Raw genomic sequence first — 23,175 nt, forward strand, 5'->3', positions numbered from 1 at the left:
GTCATGTCTAATTATTTCCGTGGCAACAGACTGTGATGTTGATAACACAGGATTATGATTTCACATCATAGAGTAGGAAGAGGAAGTTTGCTGGAATGAGGAGGTGGGTGGAAAGGTCTCCAGTGCAAAGACTTTGACAATATAATAACTGGGAGAAGAGAAGTAAAGGCAGGAAATTAATTTGTTTATTCTATCTCTTCAAGCATTGTAAGCATGCAATTAAAATTGTACTTTACATGCTGGAATTCATGTCTTACACTAGTTTACTCATGGTGGATGAGTTGGAATGAGGAACACATTTGCAGGTCAAGTTACATAGATGTTTGTCAATGTAACTGGAGAAAATAAACAACATGTATCAATTTTTGTCAAAAGTGGGACACAGACTAGGTTTTTGGCTTAGGGATTTCTGTTGGTGCTGTGATTTTTTTTCTTTTTTTGTTTTTTTTTTTTTTTTGAACATGTAACATTTTGATTTTTTCTTTAAAACCTTAGGTCCAAAGTAACCTGGAATATCCCTTATTTTTACATGATTCAAGGGATTCCTTAGGCATGCAGATTACTAAAGAGACAGAAGTAGTGCACCTTCTGGATTCAGTGACAGCTATGACATGCATTGGAAGTTTCTGTCATATGGGTGAAGTCACTGAATGCTAATAGTATACTTGTATGGCTCTTCTTATCTGTTTTCTGGCACTGGGAAAGGAGCACATTCCTAATCCAAGATGATGAATTTAGGGAAATGGGTAGTCTGACTGATATGCAAGTTGTTATTCAAGATTGTTGAGTGCAACATGAACTACAAAGTTATAGCTGTGCTTTGAGGGAAAAAGCAATTAGACTGGCCAGCAGGAATTGGCCATTGAGGGAAGTTTGCAGGAAAATTGCACTGTTTCCTGCCTCTCTTTGGTACAGCTCTAATTGAGTTGAATAATTAATTAAATATCTAAAGCTTGATTAGCCTATTCTGCATAGCGATTTGAAAAGTTCTGTCTTTTCTTAAGCGACATTTGGCCTTTTGAAGAACAAAAAATTGGAAATGCTAATGTTTTTCATCCAACTAAGGGAAGAAAATAAAAATGTCTCCATAGCAACAAAGCTTCTTTCTACATGGTTTCCTAAAATATGCCTGAACCAGAAGCAGATGCCTGATTTGAGAATCTTGCCTTCTTCAATGTAAACAAATAACTTATAGGCAGGTGTTGGAAATAATATGGAAATCCTATTAAAGAGCCCTGAGTTCCTGTCAGTCAGGAAGCCCCTTCCACAAAGGGGTTGGTTGTCTGAATAAAGGAGGCAGAGTAAATTCTCGTTAGGCTTTAGCTTTTCCCAGGAAATTATTGTCTCTGCATGCTCTTTCTCCTGCAAGTCTGAATGCAAGCCGTTTCTTCTACTGATCCCTTCTGCCACCCTTGCTTTCTGCCTCTCTTCTCCTGCTGGATTAGCGCTTGATGTCAGTGGCGGCTGCTGCTGCTGCTTGCCGTGTTGTGTCATTTGTGATTTTAACCCCTGTTCCCTCCTGCCCCTCCCATCTGCAGCACTGGCTGATGAGAGGACAGCTAGGAGAGACACCTGACACTGGCCTGGAGTAAGGAGAGGAAGGGAAGTTCTCTGTGTGAATTAATAAATTTTGGTAAAGGTTTTGGCATGGGTGGTTTGCTGGTGTCATGTATTGGGGTTCCAAATAAAAGTGTGGTTTTTCATGTGTCATATGTCTAGAAAGTTGGTGAAATTGTCTTGATTCTTTTTAATCTTCTTTTGAAGTTACTGAGAAAACGTGCTTGCCATCAGTTATCTGTTAGTCTAGTGCGACACTTTTGTTGCATCTGCACTTTCTGATGTCAGTTTTGTCCCCAGATATGGCTGTACTGAGGTCTGCCCTACATCAGCTTACCTGCCAGCTTACCTGCAGGCTGTGGGTGAAAACTTCAGTGCAGGGCAGCTGGGAGCAGGTGCTGAGGACATGCTTTCCAGGATCTCTGCGCTGGAAACGGAGATGATGTGTTTGTCTCCTCACATCCATGTCCTTGTCATGTCAGACATAGTGGTGCTCTTAATAACACTCAGAGGGTTAAATGTGGATAAACACAAAACAAGGCTTCTGAAAAGCCTGAAGATTATCATGCAGCATTTCTCGGACTATAGCCCCCGAGACGCACTTCATAAAGCCAATAAAGCGCGTGCTGGTGGTCTCCCGTTGCCCTGGCAACAGACCACAGGGCACCCTGTGTGTGAAATGCATGAACATCTGCGAATTAATCTTTTTTAGTTTGTTCTTTCCTTGGCACCGGTGGAGCTGTGCTGGCTGGTAGCAACAGGGCTAGAGCTGGAGGGTACCCGAGGGATGCCCCAAGCTCCTGGCAGAGGAGCCAGAGCCAGGTCTTTCCCCAGCAGTGCTTCCAGCAATGAAGGGATTGAAGGAATTCAGCTTGATGTCACTTTTTTCTGGGATGCTGTTAATTTGTGTTTGGGTGCATTGGGGGAAGAAGTTTAAAATGTATTTTTCCTAAGCTGAGGTATTGTTTGGCTTGTCAGTCTTACATGAAAAAGTGATCCAAGAGAAAAATTGGAAGTAAAGTCTTGTGTCCACATGACATTTTTACTGGACTTGACCACTTGTGTGCTTCACTGTCACAAGACTGTAGAATAAACAGAACATGAGGGGTAGAAAGTCTCACAGAAATCATAAAATGGAGACGTGTAGCAAAAGTCAGCAATGAGGCAGCTGACCCGGCAAGAGGCCCAGCCACAATCACGCTTAAGAGATGCAAATCCTGGAGATGGTATTTTCCATTGCCTCCTGAAGGAATTATGGAGACCACTAGCGCAGGGGTTATTGATTTCCTGTCGGTTCCCTGTTAGGTGCCGGGTGTTCTCTTCCCTTCTGCCACCCTCACCCCTGCTGCAGTGCACCACGGTACAGGTTTGACGGCGGGTTCCAGAAGTTGTGCTGGCTGCTGGCTCTGACTGCTGGCTGCCAGCTCAGGGCTTGCCCCAGCTTTCCACCAAGTCTCAGGGAGGACTGTAGGGGGAACACTGTGAATGTTGTATCATCAGCAATTGCTGGATGCTGTCAGTGTTTTAATGAAGTATTGGAAGTGAAATGCCACTTAAATCTGCTAATTGCATTAAAAGGACAGCGGATTACTCTGTATCACTTCTTTTTGATCTGCAAACTTAACAAAGAGTACCAAGCAGCTTTTAAGTGAGGTATAGCAGCCAGTCCAGTGCTACTTGTTTGCATACGAATATTAGTAGACACAGCTGCACCTCTGTTTTTCTGCCAGTCAAGAGGCAGTGAATACAGCTGTGGGAGTGTTCTTAATGCATACTTATGAGTAAGTGGGGCGGAGGGGTAGGAGAAGGAAAAGATTCAACATGGGTTGGTCCTTTTTTCCATTAACTGGGTGAGCTGTCTACCATAGATTCACCATACAGAGAAGCTGGCATATTTCAAGCCACTCTGTTGTTTGAAAGAGGGTATACAGTATTTTCTTCACTATATTAATCTTGACAAAATAAACAATAGCAAATTAATCAAAATAGACAATAACACTAGTTTTGCTGGCAGGGTTGTGCTTTGTCAGAGTGGCATGTTCTGCAGATGTGCAGTGCAGGAATATGGAAAAAAGGCCAGGAGAGATGTCTCCCAATTACAACGACCCCCAGAAGGGTTTTCCGCAGTTGTGTGTGGTTTGTGTTTGGCACAGACCACACACAACATAAAACTCTTCAGCTATGGCAGAGTATTGCTGAGCCCTTTTCTCTCTTTATTATATTTACAAACTGTAACTGGACTGACTGTATAGAAATCACTAGTTACATTGAGTTGAAAAGCCAGTGCTGACCTAAATAACATAGAGCTTTGCCTTGTGATCTTCCAATACCAGGCATTAGGAAATTGTTATATTTGGCTTGTAGTAATTGCACCTGTGTGTTTATATTTCTCTTTTCTCCCTGCTATATTTGTTGAAGCCATATCTGTTGATGCTATGCTTCTGTCTTGCCTCTCCATTTCTTTTAAAAATATAAAACTGCAATTTATTTTAGCTCTGGAAGAAATTAATGTTTTGCTTTTCTTCCCTGCTTTGAGAAAAGTTTTGTGCCATGATCTGCAACTGCTGTTTTGTAATGAGCCTTGCTGTCCAGTACTGCAGTTTATGAGAAGAATTCAGTGTCTGAATAATTTAAAAATAATATTTTTAAAATCAATTACAGTAAACCTTGTGAGGTTAGAGAAACCTTTTTCTGCCATTCCCTTGCAGTACAGTATTTTTGTGAGTGCCATGTCAGTATGTATAAATGACATAAGAGTAGCAAAGGGACCCCACCTTAAGCATAAAGGCATCTGTCCATGATCAGTTTGTTGCCCTTAGAAAAAGTAGTGTGTGCTCACCGTCTAGGGTAGCCTAAAAGCTTTTTGTCACACTGCAGGAGTTGGAAAGCAGTAATGTTATTTTCAGACCTGTAGGGCTCTGGTGTGCTTTATGAAGGCTTTCTGGTTAGCAGCGTTACCTTCACCTGTGGTGAAGGCTGGGGGTGCCATTTTTCAATGCTTCTTCCTGTTCTGCTGGATGAGGAACTAGATACACCATCAAAAATTGCCATGCTTTCTAGGGTATTCAGTATCAGACTGTTTCTAGTGTATCCAGCATCAGAGGTTTTTTTGCATTTAATCTGCGCAAGGCACAACTCTTTTGATACCAGCTGTTTTCTGTTGTATGGTACCTCTCTCTACAGTACCTTCTCTGTTGTGTCTTTGCTCTCCGTGATCCCTAAGCAATTTTACAAATTCTGCTAATGACTGTAACAATCCTGTTAATACTAATAAACAAACTTAGTATTGCAAATAGTAATAACCTGATTTTTGATAGTAAATCTAACAGAAGTTTCCCACCAAGTAGTGTAGGGCTGTAGTGGGTACTAACAGCTGTGGTGATCACAGCGTGATGGAGCTGCTGCTATTTAGTAGACAAATGTTTCATGGTTGTTTTGGACAGAAAGAGGAAGAAAACTTTATTTGATGGAAGAAGTCTCTCATGTTGACAACACACAACACCAGATTGCTACAGTGCAATCACTGCAGAGCCGCATGTTTTGCAAACAAAATATGTTGCAGATTCTAATTATAAAAACAAAAATATGTTCTTTAATTTGACATACTGAGAGAATTTCTCTTACTCTTTTTCTAAGTCTTAAAACTGCCAGGAATCCTCTCTGGAATACTAGTTACGCAGTGTGTGCAACTGTTACTGTAGATGTCAAAAATAAAATATTCATAAGTATATTTGATACTGTGTTCTGGCTCAAGATACATATCCAAGATATGTCCAACGCTGCACTGTGATGTGTATGTAAACTGGTCTTAGAAAAGCATTTGTTCATATCCAGGGTTGTTCTTGCCAGTAATGAGATTAAATCAAAAGAAGCACCATTTGTTACCTAATTTGCCCATTTTCTTAAAGTTTGCTAAAACTTTAAAAATAATATGTTCATGTAATTGAGCAATTGTGACAAAAGCCAGCAAAGTCAGGGAAGCAGACATCTGAAGATGGCTGTTTCCCATACTTAAATGGCAATTAAAGTAAAACATGTAATGCATAGCACTGGGTTCTATACAGTAAGACTACTTTGTCCTTCTCTTTGAAACTGTAAGCATGAACCTATGTTCAGGTGTGTGAAACCTCTGGAAGAAGGCTAGTGAGCATTTGGCTTGTGTCAAATGAACATGAGGGGCAGAGGAGGAAGAGAGATATGTGGGAATAAATGCATGTTTCCTCTCTGCATCTACCTGACTAGCTACTGTGTGTATTTTTATCTACACTTTGCATACTCTCTGGAGAGAACTCTTCTACAATTCACGTGAAAAAAAGGAAGAAAAATTGTACACAACCTTGATTATGCTGTATAGAGATCAAGCAGGTAGTAAATTGATGTATGCCTAACACTTGTATGTTAAAAGCTGTGTGTTCTTTATACCAGAAGCAAGGTGTAAGAAGGCGTTAATCCTCTAAACATTAATGCTTTTCAAGATCACAGGTTACCATTGCCCTCTCTTACGTCACAGTGTGCCTTATGTTCCCTTTTCTCCTGTAGGACATCTGGTGGTTCCTTGGAAATATTTGAAGAGCCATCATTTAGCAGTTTGAAGGGAAAGCCTTGAATAATTCACACAACAAATGATTAGGCAAGCACTTGTCTATCTAACTGAATTATTCTGCATGTTTGCTGAAGCAGTTAAGCAGCAGAACAGCATTTTCTTCTCTGGAGGCTTTACAGTGGTAGTATTGACCCACCTAGTTATTGGGTTTCAGCCTTTTGTTGACACTGTAGTAAATGAAAGCAGTCTGGACAGGCACTGAGCAGCTGGGCTGGATAATTGTGAAGGATTCATGCTTGTTGCTGTTACCCTCAGTGTTTGTAGTGGGTTGTTTGCTTTGACTTTTGTTGAACTGTTGACAAAAGCATTAGATACAAATGGGAACAAATAAAGTGGTGAGATGCCAGGAGGGCTTGGCAGAAATGGTGGTGTTCATTCCAACTTAAATGGCGAATGTCGGCACTTGTCTGGATGGGTAATGGAAGGTGTATTCAGCATTTATGTGCTCTTCCCTCCCCTTTCCCTTTCTTTCCTTACTGATAAATAGTTTTTGGCAATCAGGTGAATAAAAACAGAGCAGAGGCAATTTCACCATTGCCTTAACTCCTTGGCACTATGTTTTTGAAGTTCTCTCTGACTGTGAATGTCTTGCCGGGAAAATCCAGTTCCTGAAATGAAAGGATTACGTATATAAAGGGAAGGGGAGAAAAAAAAAATCAGAGAGAAAAGGACAGGGGTAGAGATGAGGAAAGAGAGGCTTAAATAGAACGGTATACACTAAGCAGTATAGCCAGCAAAATTGAAGTCATTTACTGGAACGCTTTTAATTTGGTTTAAACAAAATAGTCTTTTGTGTATTCAAATGGGGAGTAGCTCAGATGTTGTGAAGCCAGAAAATTAATGGTATTTTTAGTGAAATAACAAACGCATGTCAACAACATAGCTGTGGATGATAATGTTGGCATTTTATTCATGAGGAATTATCAGTGCAGGTTACTGGACAACATAGTGTGACTGGAATGATTGAGCACAGGGGGAAGCGGCTGTCCTTCTGTAAGATGATTTCATTTTACATTTAGTCCTTCAGGAAGAGAAGGAGACAGAAAGAAAGCATTTAAAAAAAAACATGTCTGAGATACCTGTCCTTGTGGTCTCTGGGTCCCAGAGACTAACCTTTTTAGCTCTGTCTGACTCACAGTTTTCTGTCTGTCCTTCTTTTCAAGTCTGTCTTGAGGGATGGCAGAGTATAGATGCAGAAGAATAGCATCACGCTAGGATATCTTTGCTGAAAAGGTAGCTTTGGCCCTGGAGGAGCTGCAAGTTTACTCTAGCCATCTCTGGCACTTGAGTTTTGTGCCTGAGTATTGTTTGCTTGGGACCCATAACGCATCTAATGTGTTGTGAAATATGGTTATGCTGGCTGGTTGTGGAGGAAGTTAGCGTACGTTCTGGAAAGTCTTGCCATTTGGCAGGAGAGATGCTTTATATTTGTTATTTTGACTGTAGTTTTCTTGTAGTGATCAACTTCAGGGTGTTGTGCAGATCAGCTGGAAAGTGGCAAGTCACATTCACAGGGGTGAAGACACCACTGCAGTGGAAGAAGAAGGTGCTGTTCACTAGTGCTGTGTAAAGGCATACAAAGGTATTCCTTGCCTCTGCTGTAACATGTGCATCTGCTGGTATCTGAGGTAGCCACAGGGTTTTGGGGTACCAGTGTTGTGATATGCAGGTATTTTTTGTCTCCTGCCTTCGTGGATCTTCAAGTTGTCCTAAAATCAAATGCCATAGTAGCCAGGTAATTGTGGTATTCATGGACCCACTTTGAGTAATCATCTGTGTTTTCATGATTCCCCTTTGTTATGATTGCTATATTTTTCCTGCTCTCATCATGATAAGAAAAGAAGGGAAGCACAAAAAGAGATAAGGAAGAGATTGCCTTTTACTGCTGTCGCTGCTAAAGTTTCTTGTAACATGTAGGATGTTTGTTGTGTTAAACCATGTTGACATCAGCAAGAAGTGTTTTGCCCAGATATTAAATACTGTGAGATCAGGCCTGAATTTGTTGTTAATGCTACAAATATCAAAACAAAGGGTAGAAATACCAAGCTATTTCTAGTAAACCTACGAGGAGTGGTGTTACTATACATATCAGTTTGTGCATGATGATTCCCCAGTTCTTTTCTCTTTGGGAAATACGCATAACAGTTCTAAAGGGAGATAAAGGTATTATGATAGCAAATTGATTGAAGGTAAAATGAGGACTTTTTGAAATGCAGGGACTTAAAGCCCAGTCAGAACAAATACATTCCATAATCATGTTTGAACAGCATTTGGGAAACACAGTTTTGGATTACCTAAATTGTGTGAGAATTTACAAAAACTAACTTGTGAACATTCTGTGGCATTGCCTTACTTTTTAGACAGGCTTGTATAGTTTTGTGTTTTCATGCGAAATGTACTTTTCCCTGTACTTAGAATTAGCTCATTAGGGTAATCTGCTTTGCTTGCAGATCTGTAAGGGCCCCAGGTTTTGCTTTACCTGGAGTTTCACAGACCTTAGACCAGGAAGCAGGAAAGTGCTTCTGGAATGAATTTGCATTGAAGTAATAGAAGTTTAGAGCGAAGCAAGGAGGGAAAGAACTGGTATACTACATAGGTGGCGATTGAATTGGACTCAGTGAAATCACAAAGTGATTATGCATTGTGGGGCAGCATTTTTTTTCACTGTCTGGTGTGAGATAATACACAACTGGAGTTCTAAGCTGGCCAGTAGGAATAAGAGTGGATATGGGAAAGAACATTCAGTAATAGGAAACACTAAAATAAGACAGAAGTAACAGTATAGCAGCGAAATGAAGCTGTAAATCAGTGGTGCACATCCTTCAGCCACAGAAGGTCTTTACTGGCAGCTTGCCATTAACCAGTGGGCTGTACTCTTTTGAATATAATTTATGTTGGATTTTAATCAGAAAAGCACAGACAGGGTTTGTTTTTCATACTTATGTAGTGCTTTAAGTGCAAACACTGCATAGCAAAAAGCCATAAAAGACACTGTACCTGGTGGGTTATAGTAAACAAAGTCATGATGGAAAGACTGGCTCTGTATTTCTGCAGAAATCAGGGAGGTTCTGGCTGTCTTTGAGAAGGTCTTACGCATTCTGAAGTAGTGGCTTTAGGTTCTCACAGTTTGCCTGATGAGTTTTACATACAATGCAGAAATACTTCCTTTTTTACGTTTCTCATGTGTGTGTCATACAAATTTATGCAAACTAAGAATTGGCTAAAGTCTATGTTTGTATAGTTTCTGAAGTTTAGTACAGGTACTCTATTACAGCAATTGGATTGCTCTAATCTTTTAGTTGTGTTGTGATACAAGGAATACTGATTATTCCTTCCTCATTTTTAAATTTTCGTCTAGCATATGTAATAGATTCATTTTGGTGATACCAGAGTACCTCCAAATCTTCAATCCATGAATCCTCACAGCAACCCTGTAAGGGAAAGAAACACTCTCTAGACTTCTGAAATTATCTGGCTTTTTGATGCATGAAGAGGCTTAATTGACTTCATGTGATCAGACAAAAGAGCAGACTACTAGAACTATGTTTCCAAAATACAGTTTTCCAGCCTCCCCACTTTCAGTTTTTAGCTCAAGCATCAATGTTATTTGTGATCTGTCTGTACCTAATTCTTCCGTTTGAAACCTCGCAGTGGTTTTGAGTCCCATTCTTGGCAAGTATGTGCATGCTTCTAATTTGACCACCCAGTCCTTTTGAGCTACTTTCAGTTTGATTTTACTAATCTGTGCATGTTTTTGCAGAAGACAAGCTTTGGTTGAATTTTCATCCTTCCTTCAGGCTTGATTACATTGCTCATGTGTTTCTGTGGCTCCTTTCACACCAGGTTGTTGGACACAGGACTGAAAGGGACAGCGGACATGTTTTCAGATGATACCAAACTGGGAGGAGCTGTTGACTCCCTCGAGGGCAGGGAGTGGCCCTGCAGAGAGTCCTCAACAGACCAGAGGTCTGGGCAAGCACCAACTACACGAAGCTCAACAGGGGAAAGTGCTGGATTCTGCATCTGGGATGGGGCAGCCCTGGATGTATGGACAGATTGGGAATGAGATGCTGTAAGCAGTGCCATGGAAAGGGACCTGGGGGTCCTGGAAAGTTGAACATGGGTCAGCAGTGCCCTGGCAGCCAGGAGGGACAGCCCTGTCCTGGGGGGCATCAGGCACAGCATCGCCAGCCGGGCAAGGGAGGGGATTGTCCTGCTCTGCTCTGAGCTGGGGCAGCCTCACCTCCAGTGCTGGGGGCTGGTTTGGGAAACACAGTATGAGAAAGACATTAAACTGTTAGAGAGCATTAAAAGGAGGCCAGTGAGGATGGTGAAGAGCCTTGAGGGGAAGGTGTATGAGGAGCGGCTGAGGTCACTTGGTCTGTTCAGCTGGGGAAGGGGAGACTGAGGGGCGCCCTCATTGCAGTTACAACTTCCTCATGGGAGGAAAAGGAGGGGCAGGCACTGATCTGTTCTCTGTGGTGACAGTGACAGCACCTGAGGGAATGGTCTGAAGTTGTGTCAGGGGAGGTTTATGTTGGCTGTTAGAAAGATTCTTCTCACAGTGGGCACTGGAACAGTTCCCAGTTTCCCAGTTCCCCAGGGAAATGGTCACAACACCAGGTCTGACAGAGTTCAAGAAGCATTTAGACAGTGCTCTCAGGCACAGAGTATGACCCCTTGGGGATGATGATGCGCAGGGCCAGGAGCTGGACCTAATGATCCTTGTGGATGCCTTCCAATTCACCATATTCTGTGATTCTGTGATATGTAGCCATACCAGCAAAAGCCACGGCACTGTTGGGAAGGTCCTGGCAAGGGGAGTTTGTGTTTGGTGATGTTGCTCACCCTGGGCTAACCAGCTGTCACACAGCATATACACACTGTACAACAAAGCACAGGGCCGAAGCCCCAGGGTTAATGTTAGCCCCTCTTAGGACCATGCCACCCACCAGTAGCAATGACTCTAGACATCCACGCACTGTGCCTGAACTCTTCCTCATTGTGCTACTTCCAGCCCAGGGCCACACAGGCAGGGCTCTGCCACTTTCTGTGCATGGAGCAAGATTGTTCAGCTGCAGAATTTGGGCATAGTGCTCCACTGACTGTTAGCAAGGTACACAGCAAGGGCTGCTGCACAGCTGGAAGACTCTTCCAGACTTCCTGCAAGGCTGCTGTGGGGGAGCAGCCCTGGAGGTGGATGTAGAAATGTGATTTTTGTCAGTAGTGAAAGTGCCCAGTGGGGCAAGCATGTAGGCAGGAAGAAGGATTTCCGTCTGTGGGCTGGAGCTTTGGATACAATTGTGCCTTCTGTGAAAGAGTTTGTTACACTTTCTTATTGTAACGGCACCTTATGGTGCTCTAGGTGTCTTTAAATGAAAATTTGCATTTACTGTCAGGACTAAAGGCTATGCAGAGTGAGCATTCTGATGGTATTATCTGTCACAACAAATAATGAAAGCTTGTCTTGCTGTTGAACCCTGTAATATAAAAGGGGCAAGGAAAGGCAGTGAAATAAAGGGGGACAGACTAGACAGGTTCAGAATCTCTTCCCATGTCAGCAGGAAGCAGCAGTGAAGACCCACTTTAAAATTCAAGGTTTTCTATCTTAAGACAGGACTTAGCTCATTACTGAGAATAAGCAAGGTAGCAGTGCAAGCAAACTCAAGCAGCCCAGATGCTGGTCAGTGAACAGTGGTGTGACTTCCAGCTCAGTGTCTTGAGTTCTGGTTAAACTCATGCTGGCAGTGCTCTGTGTACTCAACATAAAGCCCCACTCACTCTTCAAATTTGAAGAGGATGTGTGCAGAGATCATCGTTGTATTCAAGCCTTGCATTAGGAAACACTTAGCTAGCTATTCTGACTAGCGCCTTGAAAAGGAACAATCTTGGCAAGCTGTTATGGAGAAGGAATGCACTGACAAACTGTTGTTATTTGAGATTTAATAACTTCCCAACAGAGAAGCCCATTTTATAAGTCATTCTGTGCATTCATCCCAGCTCCCTTTTAGCCTTCTCACCTGGATCAGTGTTTACAACTAAATTCATTCTTGACTGTGCATAAGATCAAGCTGGCTATTTAGGTGTCCTTTAAAGTGTGGGTGTTGGTTTTTGCTGTACTCCAAAGCAAGTAAAAAAATGCTTGTCTGCACTGTTTCACCCAGTCAATGGGTGCCTAGAGGAAATTATATGTATTGAAGGAGCCTGTGGAGGCTTTCCCTTAACCCTGTAATTCCAGCTTTTATAGTGCTTCTTGGGCCTTTGATCTCCACACTCTTAATTGGTTCACAGGGAGATTATTTACAGTCAACAAGAAAAGTACCTTGAACTTGTCATTTTAATAAACTTGTTACTTGCCAGCTTCTCTAGAGGCATCCCACATGGGAATAAACATCTTTCATTTTGTTTTGTAAATAAATTTTTAAATGGTTTCCTGGAACCTTGATGGAATATCAGGTCTTTGCAGCTCTAAATCCACACTGTAGGTATTGTTTGGAAACATGCGTGGTGTTCTTTAACGTGTACTTAATGCTAGATTAGAGAACATAAGACTTTTTTTTAGTCCCCTGTTTCCACCAGCTCATTTCTAAACTATTTAAAATAAAGCTCCTGAGCATGTAGGGTATTTAAAAACCCTTTCACATGAGGTTTTTAAAACAGATCAATTTCAGCATTAGAGTGCTAGTAATTCAACAAAGGAAAATTCAATTCAGGATTGTGTAGCTGTAATAATAATGTATTATATCTGTCTTGAAAATGATTGTAACAGTAGAGTTGAACTTAGTGAATTACATAATTCAGGAGCATATGCCAGAATGCTGTTTTCGGGATATTACTGTAGTCTTCCCTTAAAAGCAAGTGGAAAGATGAATCGTATTATGAAATACTTAAATGAGAGACAAGAGTCTTCAGAAATTACCTAAAATAACTAATTTGAGTAGAATAGAAGGTCATGTGCGTGCATGCCAAGTTAATCACATTTAACTACTTGGCAGAGTGCAGGGGGAGTACAAGAAGGAGATTTTTTTCTTTTTCTTTTCTCTAACCTGAATTAAAAATGTATTGGCTAATCATTGCTAACATCAAAACATTTCCAGCTAGCCTGAAGTCAGTATTTGATTGTTCTTTTAACATTTAAAACATTAACAGTGTGACCTATCTGATATAAATAATGGAAGGCCCAAAGAAGTAAAAGCTACTGCTGCTTCTCTTGGCAAAGCTCTGCGCTGTTCAGGAGTTGTAATGCATCTAAAAATCTGGCAGAAAGGAGCATGTGTTTTATTTTTTCAGTCTTCAAAAGTAGGTGTTATACTTATGACGTGCTGTTATATACTGATGTAACTGCTTTAAGGCTGACTGCAGCCTCTGTGTTCCCACCACTTGTCCATCCATTCCACTTAGCAGAGTCCTGTTTGAAGAATGAAGCTGGGGACCATTATTTTTGCTGCAGGCTGAGGTCCAGATTCGGAGTAGTGCACAGTAGGCATCTAAAGTTCAGCACGTATGTACATTCCACTGGTTTCTTTTTCTGCTTTGTGACTTCCATAAGATGAAAATGTGTGTCTCAAATCTGGCATTTGCTCAAGTGCTTTCCTGAATAGGAAATGGGATAATTTCCTGAACAAGGGTCTTGGGAGCACAAGTAAGTGAGGGTAGATGAAGTGAGGCAGATACAAAAGGCTAGGCTATTATTTGGGCAGAGAGGAGAATAGTAGTGCTCAAAGATTTTTTATGGAAGATATTTTTAATAGATGGTTAAGATAATGTTTTGTTTCAGAATCAGCATGTCCTGGAATCTGCAAACATTTAATAGCACCCAGTTATGTTTTATTCACCCACCCAGTTAAGAGTTTGGTTGGATAATGAAATTCTGTTTGCAGTGGACACTTATCAGTGTCTATGGCTTCCTGAACTATGTAGGGTACTAAAAAAAGTAGAAAACAAATCAAGTCTTCAGAAGCCACACAAAATCTAATGGAGAAGAGAGAACTAAGTTGCTAGTCTCTTGCTTAATACTGGAGAAAAACATGTGAATATGTTTCTGCTAACAGAAGCAGTCAGGATATGGAGTGCTTCTATTTAATTTTAGGGGGCTTTTAGTAATCATGGTAGCATTTTGAAGACTGCTTTTTTTCCCATCACTTTTATACTGATCAAGTCAGGAACAAATAGCATGAAGAACAGAGATAGGGGAGATAACTAGTCAGAACATGTAGAAAGAGATCATCCGTTCTATTTGTGAATTATTCAGTTAAAACAATAATTTGCTTTGTCTTCTTATCACCTCCTAGGTCATCTCTGCAGCAAAACAACTATAACGTCCTTTAGAGACAAACAAGCAGAAGGGAAGAAAATGAGTGTTTTTCCCCTGGAGGGTTGGTACATATGGATAGATGGAAGGGAGGAGAAATGTGAAAACTGAAAGCTGATGCCTTTGCCATGAATATAGTCTTTATTAGATATAATCAAAACTGAAAATGTAGGATTCTGGGGCACAGTAGCTGATGGAGGGAAGCTAAATTGAATGTCTTGTGGGACTGTCTTCAGATGTGATCTCTGTGGTTTTAAAGCAACAAAAAAAAAGGCTCATTAACAGGTTAGATACTTCTGGTCAAAAATGGAGAATAGATAGGGAATGTAAGTCCCAGGAGAAAGCTGGTAGGACCTGTCACATGAAAACTGAATCTACTAAAATATCTCTGGAGAAGGCAACACTTAAAGCCTGATCATTTTGCTGCTTGAACATGGAAAATTTAGGGGGTGTAGGTGTGTGTATTTTTTACCTCCTAACTTTGGTTACCAGTACTGAAGGGATTTTTATAACCCTTGTGCCTTGAGACGCTGCAGGAAAGTGTTTGCATTCAGCTTGGCTCTGTGCCTTACAGTCCATTTTAATCACTTTGCAAAGTGGAAGGATAACAGTTCTACTACGGTGCTTGGTCTGAAGAGAGGACTCTGAGCAAAACCCAATTATTCTTCAGAGGGATTTCCTGATTCTTGCAGGAACAGACTGTAAAGCATACTGACACAAGTCTTTAATGGTTATAAAACATTCCCTCTGTAGTGTTTTTTAGAATTCTGAAAACTAACCAAGTATCCTTGTGTATTCTGTTTGAATGCAGTTGCTGCGAAAACATAATTATTGTTGATATTCTGGAGATACGTTGGGTGTTGGGAATTTTTGTGCATGTCCATCATTGGCTTTTGAAGAACAGTAGCGGAGTGCTGCTGCTTTTCCTTGCCTCATGGCATGTCAGTGACTCAAAACCTGTAATACAGGCTGGTGGCTATTCTTCTCTCTCTCTTTCATGATGGTGAGCCCACAATTAAATTGCTGTATTGTATGCTTCAGCTAATTGAGCTTTTTTTCATACTCTGTGATTACATACCTCTCATGCTTTCCCTTGCTCTTTCTCCCTAGTTAACTGCCCCACAGTCTCTGTTCTCTGTGTTTCTGTTTTGTTAGAACTGCTCAAATTGTTCCAGGTCTCTGCTAAAGGAAATAGCATGAAAGATCAGTAACTGGAACCCCAAATAAATATTTGAGGAGAGGAGGACTGTAGTTTCACATTTCCTTGGCACTGCTCAGTTCCTCAGGTTTCCAAAGATATTTACCCTGAATTCTTCTGAATTTCTGTAACTCGATGGCCTTTGGCCCTTCCCTTTAAGTAACTGACTTTGGCTGAAGTAACATTTAGAGGCTTGACCAACATGCAAGTGTGTCTTGGATTTTCACCTTTACTTTCTAGAATGCCAGCAGGACACTTTTCTCTGGTAGCATCTCCAGGCTTGTGATGGTGGAACGCTTCTTTCTGGAATCATTAGGGTTGATATTCCTTTGCAGCCTGCATATGCCCTGGGGCTCACCTACTCTATTGTCTACAGCAGTTGCAATTTGTGCCTTAACACCTTCTTACTAATCTTTTCACTCCATCCAAATTACCTGCTCTGCTACGTTCTGAAGCATGTATTCTTATTTTAGGGTTTGGTCAAGGGAGGAGATAGAATCACAGGATGATGAACGGAGAGAACGGATCAAGTGAATTGCTCTATAGATTGAGTGGGAGGGGATGTTTGACAGTGCCCAGGTTGTCTTACTGTCAATTAAATTCAATGTTAACGAGTAGCAAAATGTGGGTGAGAACAGACTTCCTAGTAAATGTAATATTGTGAGCTTTGAGGCTTCTTCTATCAGAAATGTTTAACTCTTTTTCCTGCCATCTGTTTCTTTTTCTTTTGTTCCCTGCTGAAACCACGTCCTGTGTTCAAGCTGTTCTTCTTTACCAAAGGGAGCATGTTACTCTTGGCACATTTGATTTCACTATCTCCATGTGCCTGTGCTAGGATGTACTTTAACCTAAACCTAGCCTTCCTTTTTTCACTTTCATCTGCGTTCTTCTACTGTTCCACTGCTTGTCCTAAAGCTGCATTAGTTCTCCCCATCCTTTGACCCTCACAGTGTCAAGTAGTGCTTAGGCCTTATGTGTGTTATGTCCTTCAGCCACTGATTAGTGGAGAAGCTGTATTTTAAAGGATTTATTGGAAAAATCCATCTTCAAAAGACAAGCCAGCAGACCTGACCATTGCTTTAAACATCTACTTTTCTTGTCACTAATATGAACCTGTACGCCAGGAGGGGCCAGAGAATCATCATCCCACACTGATAGGATTATACATCAAAATTGCTAGGTATCTTCAGCTGTTGTTGTGTGTCCCTGTCAGCTTTTCCACAAAATTGATAAGTATATCTTGAAATACAACTGGAATTAATGTGTGCAACTGTAGTAGTTTATTGCTTTGTTTTATCACCCATTTCATAGCATCTAGACTTTGATGTTTTTAATTAGCTCAGATTAAATACTCCAGTGGTACCACCAATGGCAAGCAGATCATGAGTGTGAGCAGTTACATGGGCATTTTTTATATATAACAAACACACATACCTGCACTTCTCTTGACGTAACACTTAGGAGAACACTTAGATTTTGAAAACTGCTGACCCTTCATATTCTTTTTATTGTGGACTTTTTTATGGTCTTCCCGTCACTCTTGCAGGCAGCACTGCACATCTAGACTTTGATGTTTTTTTATGGCGCTCTTATCCTCTAATTAACTTCATTAATTTTGCAATTAGTGAAGTTAATTAGTGGTTAAAAATGCTATATAAAACTTCAAAGTTTGCATTTTAATCATAGTTTGTATTAAAAATAATTATCACATGCTTGATTACAAAACTTGATGCAGTTAGCTCAGACCCAGGTCATGTGATGTTAAAACCAGCTTTGTTCTGTATCTTTCCTAGCTAGTTAGTTGCATTTTTCCTTGACAGTTTCTGAGGCTTTTTCTGGTATCTGAAAATGCAGTCATAGGGAAAAGGCAGTGAATAAGACCAAAAAAAAAGAAAATTGCTCATGGAATGGCTGAGTAAAAGTTAGGTTTTAGTTTGGGCAAGCAGAGAAACAAGTTGGAAAAGGGAGACATAAAAATATTAAAGAAGTCCACCACGACCAGTGAGTGGTACATGTGGGATCAACACTTGCCTACCAGCCTCCTCTGATGAACCATTTTGGTTCAGGCTGTACTGCCTGACTCTGTCAGCCTGGTCATGGCACGCAGCATAAGCCTTAAGGTAAGGGCATAGTAAAGAAAATCTGCTTGCCTAAGGGCTGCAAAGAGTGTGTGTTGAAAAATTAAAGCAAAGAGGACAAAATCATGTCCATCCATGCAGATACTGGGATGTAGTAATAACAATAATAGTAATTTAATAATAGTAATAATAATAACAATGCCAGCAACAAAAAGGCTGTGTAAGTGTGGGTGACTTCAGGAGGCAGAATTGCTGTGCAAGTGCTCCATTATGGTATTTGTAGATCAACCCATAGTATTTCACACCATCTTCCCCAGTTTGGAAATATGTAGTAGTACTACATACTAGCACTACTATTGCTAGTATGTAGCACTACTACATACTTCCAAAAAGTATGTAGTAGTACTTCTGTGCATATAGATGTATATAAATGAATTTGTTTTTTAAACAGGTAGGTGTTACCTTAGAGCCTTAGGCTTGTTTTGTGGGAACCCTTGGCTGCAGTGTCCTTACTGAGCACATGGTCTCTGGGCTGTATTTGCACTACCTCTTTTTCTTGTGCCCTGACATCTCATCTATCTGGTGGGACATCTCCCACCTCAGGCCAGAGCAATCTTCATCTCACCCTTAGGGTGTCAGAAGTCTTAACCCTAATTTCTTAGTTTCTTTTTCCTTTTTTTTTTTTTTTCCCCCCACCTCTGATGTAAGCTTACAGTATTAGACGGCTTAGTGCTCCAAGCCCAAACCTAGGGCAGTGTCTAAGTCCAAGTTCCAGTGCTGGTACTTCCATCTATAACTTTGGCATCAGCCAACACAAAGCAGCATTACTGCCTGGTCGTTTCACTGCGGTGCATATTGTATCCATTTTTATAGTTTTTTATACTTTCAACAGTCTTTATAACAGCAATAATGTCATTCAGATAATTATACTGTAATTGACCTTAGCGTTGAGCATCCTTGGCTTTTACTGCAGTTTGCTTAATACTTCAGTATGGTCAATTATCTTGTAATTCCCACTTTGTTGAGAATTATTGTTTTAATTATTCCACTCCAAATACATCATTTTGGCATAGTAGTAAGGGTGCACTAGGGAATGGTCATACTTGTGAATGCTTTAAAGAGTTACCAGCTTTAACATGTAGGAAGGCTTTTCATCTTGTCATCTCTAGTCATTACTTTTAACACTGATTTCATTTAATTATCACTTAGTGTGCTCAGGCCAGGTCTTTTCTGGGGAAGTCAGCATATGGGGAGTTGGGGCTTGCAGCTGGATGGCTGTGCAATTTGATTTATGATTTCCACACTGATTTCTGCCACATTACAGTGTGAGCTACGTATGTTGATGCAGCTAAATTCCAGTAAAAAGTGGGGGTAAAACAGTGATTTTTCCCGCCCCCCTCTAGCAATTTGAACTATTAATTATCCCAAACAGATGGTGAATATGCTGGTAAGAATTTTATGCCTGCATAAGAGGCTTGTGTGGCTCTCTGGATACCGGTTTAATTTGCACCTGTGTGGCACTGATACTCCACCAGGAGCAGTGTCCTGATGGTGTTGGAGAGAAAACAGCATGGTCCTTCTAGTGGGAGACCGTTTCAGTTAGCACTGTGCTCAGCACTGCCCAGAACAGAGATTGAATCATAGCATGCTATGCTCTATAGCCTAGTGCAAAAAATACTGTGGGTCCAGTACTAGAAAGACACTGTTCTGCTTCTTAAGTGAGTTATGCGAACATGGTGATGTGCTCAGCCTTTCTATAAGTGTGTATGTTCATTGGTTCTTTGTCAGCATTTTGTGGTGTATTTTCCATTAATAAAAATGTTCTACCAAAGCAGAAAATGAAAAACTGGTATGTTTTTCTCAAACACAAACTAAGTGTAACCTACTTTCACCAAAGAGTATTTTTTCCTGTGTCTGATGTAATTATTACATGTGAGCAAACTCAGCATTGTTTAATAGCAAAATGCTACTCTTCTAGTAGATTAATGCATTTTATTGAAGAAAACAACGGTGTAAAAATACATCATTTCGCTATAAATTTTAATAGTTACTAAAACAAGGACTCTGGCCCATTAAGTTACAGCCTTCCAAGTCATAGTGCTGAATCACTTAATTTCTCTAAGTAGCTATCTATTCCAGCTTCTTAAAGGCAGCCATCAGGACAGCACTGATGTTTTAATCATGGAACAGGGCAGAGTCTATCAATCAGCTGAACAATGTGTTTTGATGGGGTTTTCTTTTACCATCTGAAAATGTAAGGACCTCTCTTGGAGTTTGTGGGCTGGCACACTCAGAAGCTGAGGTGTGGGTGAGTACAAGAGTATTTGCAGGAATCTGATGTCAGTGGAAGCCATGAGGACATTGTTACATCCCACTATTTGTCAATGAGGGTAGGTCCTTATCAGTGCTTATAGACTGAAAAGCTGTTACAGACAATAGAGGGAACTCAGTATGATTAATACTCTTACACAGTGAACATAGTAAGCATTAGGTCCATAGGAAGATCTAGACTATAGCTCATTGTCCATGTATGTGACTTACTTTATTACTTAGCATAAGAGATCCATCCCATGAAGTCACTGATCTTAATGTGGCAGGTGCATTTTGTGTTGAAGCGAAAAGAAGGCAGTTCTGCAGGGGTATTGGTGCAAGGAAAGGGGTGTGACAGTTAAAAGTGAGAGCGTTTAGGTTTGGTCTGTAGTAATTGACTTGTGAGGTAAAATAATGTCACTCCTAGTACACTGGCCTAATTTCAGATTGGTAATGGAGGTTCTGCCTGCTGTCAGTAGGTGAGTTGTCTCTGTTTTTGCTGCTAATGTCAGGTAAGAATACTGCAGGCGGATCCTTTCATATTGGTATAAGGTCAGATCCATCAAGCAATTTAACCATTAAGCAGTGTGCATTGCCCCAATGCCCAGTGTGGTGCTCATCCTTTAATGTGCTAGTGATAATTAGCTACTTTGTCTTTCTAGTAGGGACCTTCAATTTATTACTTTATTAAGTAGTGAAATCAAAGATTAAAATGGTATCTATAGCACATAGCTAACCAGATTGTGAAAAATGGAACTGTATGGTTTCAGATTTATGAAAATAAATATTTCTATTTAAATAAGTGCAGTAGTTTAATTCTTTAGACACCACTTTAATTTGTGGTTTATTGGTGATTATTTTTCTTCGTTTTAAAGCAAATTGCTTTCTGTAGGGTGAAGTTGAGAAATAATGAATTGAATTCACATTACAAGCTACTGCCTTCCAAATTCTAAATGAATATAAATGTAATAGGAGCTTAGTGTAAAAATCTTTTGCAGAAGGCTATGCTATATCGTTGCAGAAACAAATACATTTTTCAAGTCATCAGTTCATTTAATGTTGAGTTTCTACTTGGCCTTTATTTTAAGAGCTTCTGTACCCTGGCACTGCTGTCTACAAATGTCTTAACATGTGTTGTTGCTTCAGAGCAAAAAATAACTTTGTTAGTTTGCATTATTTGCTATAATCATTGATTGATGATCTGCTTTAAAACTAAATTAGTATTTTAAGATATATTTGCACAGTATGGGAAAGGCACTGGCTGTGCCTTCAAAACTAGCTTTGTTCTGAAATTTTTATTTCCACTCAGTGTTCTTAGAGCGTAATTAACAATTACCAATCCAAAATATGGAAGATTTTTGCAAATTCTACCACTCATTAACCTGAGCTGCTGTTCTCAAGAACTGTAAATTTCAGCAAAATGGAGAGGAGGACCTGTGTCCCAGTAGGTGGTTACATTCCCTTATGTGACTTGGACAATAACCACAGCTTAATTTCTGTGGTTAAGTTTTCCTAATCCTTACCAGAAGCTTGTGATATAATAAGGAAAAGAAGAAATTCTGTAATAGTGATGGAACAGAAGTTACTCAATGTAAATGCTAATTTCTTGGTTTGTATTCGTGTTAATAGCTCCACTGAAAACCCCAAAACCAAATTGCTGTGTGGTAGAGTTTTATGTGGAAAAACAGCTGTCCATCATGCATGGAGGAAAAAAACCCAAACACCTGTTTCTGGATGAATGGGAGGATCTAAAATCCATCAGTCAGGACTTCTTTGGTTGTTCCTCACCATCCCAGTAAAAACAGAGGACAGAGACAGAAACAGCCAGCAGGATTTCAGCTGACAATTATTTTCATCTCCATTGCTGTCATTTCCAATTCTGCAAAAAGCCTGAACACATCCTTACTTATGTACATTCAACCACTGACTTCAGAGTGAGATAAAGTTTAGTGCATGCTTAAATGCTTTCTTGAACTAGGGCCAAAACTGCTGCTGCTACTAAAATCAGTCCCAGTGGGAACATTTCATCTTTCATTGCTTCCTTTTTTTGCACACAAAGATACAGACTCTACAAAGCCTTGGAAATATGGTAGAATTTGATAAATGTTGCCTGCCTTGTTTAACGGTGTAGAGTGGAGTTGTTGGATGATAGTGCTTAAAGTACACATTATCTTCCTTTCTCTCCTGTCCACATGTGTGCTCTTTAGCAATCATTACTAGGTGAGCACTGTAGAATAGCAAGAGAATCACTGAACCAGTCTGTGTTTTGTTTCTGTCTGCTGCAGGCATAGCCTGTAATTGTAAAAGGCAGCAAAATAAAATGAGTCAAGGTGTTTTCTCCTGTACTTGCCTGCTGCAAAACTGTTCAGAAGCTTGCTTCTTTCTTTGGTAGAAATCTTCATTCAAATGCTTCCTTGCCTTTTGAACCTCTTTGCCTCTTTCAAGTGTGACTTGCCTCAAGCCGCTTTGTTCTTTTTGATTTACACAGGCAAACACACACGCACATGTGCAAACACACACCCCTCTACTGGGACTATTGACTTAACCCTGCATATTTGTAGAGGAAACAAACCAAAACAAGACCAGTGCACAGTATTCATAAAATTCATCCCATTGGTAGTGCAGATAGCCACTATGATTTGTCAATTGATCCCCTGTTTCTGTCCCTTGCAATACATAGTGCAGTTTTTAATATGAGACACTTGCTGGGTAGCTGTCACTGGTTAAAACCCAACATGCTGTCTATGAGGACAGCTCCAGATCATACTATCAGTGTAAGATGTATTGAGGGGTGGTGACAGATGAGCCACTGTTGTGAATGAGGGCTTGATGATGCTTTCTTCTCTTTTTGGACTACAGAGTTCTTCTGTATCTCCCTCAGCCAGTTTCAGAACAGCAGAAAAGCACAGAAATTCAACAGATTATTCTTCAGATAGTAAAAAACAGAAAACAGAAGAGAAGGAAATAGCAGCTCGTTATGTGAGTAGATGGTCTACATTCTGTATTGTTGAATTTCAGTGTTCCTCTGTAGTTTCACCTGATTTCTGCTGCATAACTAATTTTAAAATGAGGGTCAGATTTTAACTGGTTTTTGCTTCCTACCTCTAGTTTCTCTGCG

At 40.4% G+C, this 23,175-nt stretch overlaps 1 protein-coding gene across 4 annotated transcripts in view; it reads left to right on the forward strand.

Moving 5' to 3' along the window:
• The window catches only part of LOC121355756 (transducin-like enhancer protein 4), a 98,239-nt gene that overhangs the window by 60,993 nt on the left and 14,071 nt on the right, over positions 1-23,175 (forward strand). For all 4 annotated transcript variants that reach the window (XM_041471437.1, XM_041471435.1, XM_041471436.1 and 1 more), the window contains one exon: positions 22,917-23,036. In XM_041471437.1, the coding sequence (XP_041327371.1) occupies positions 22,917-23,036 (120 nt within the window). The remainder of the gene's footprint in view (positions 1-22,916; positions 23,037-23,175) is intronic.

The sequence above is a fragment of the Pyrgilauda ruficollis genome, unplaced genomic scaffold (assembly GCF_017590135.1).
Source record: "Pyrgilauda ruficollis isolate IOZ18807 unplaced genomic scaffold, ASM1759013v1 scaffold269, whole genome shotgun sequence".
NCBI classification, from domain to species: Eukaryota; Metazoa; Chordata; class Aves; order Passeriformes; family Passeridae; genus Pyrgilauda; species Pyrgilauda ruficollis.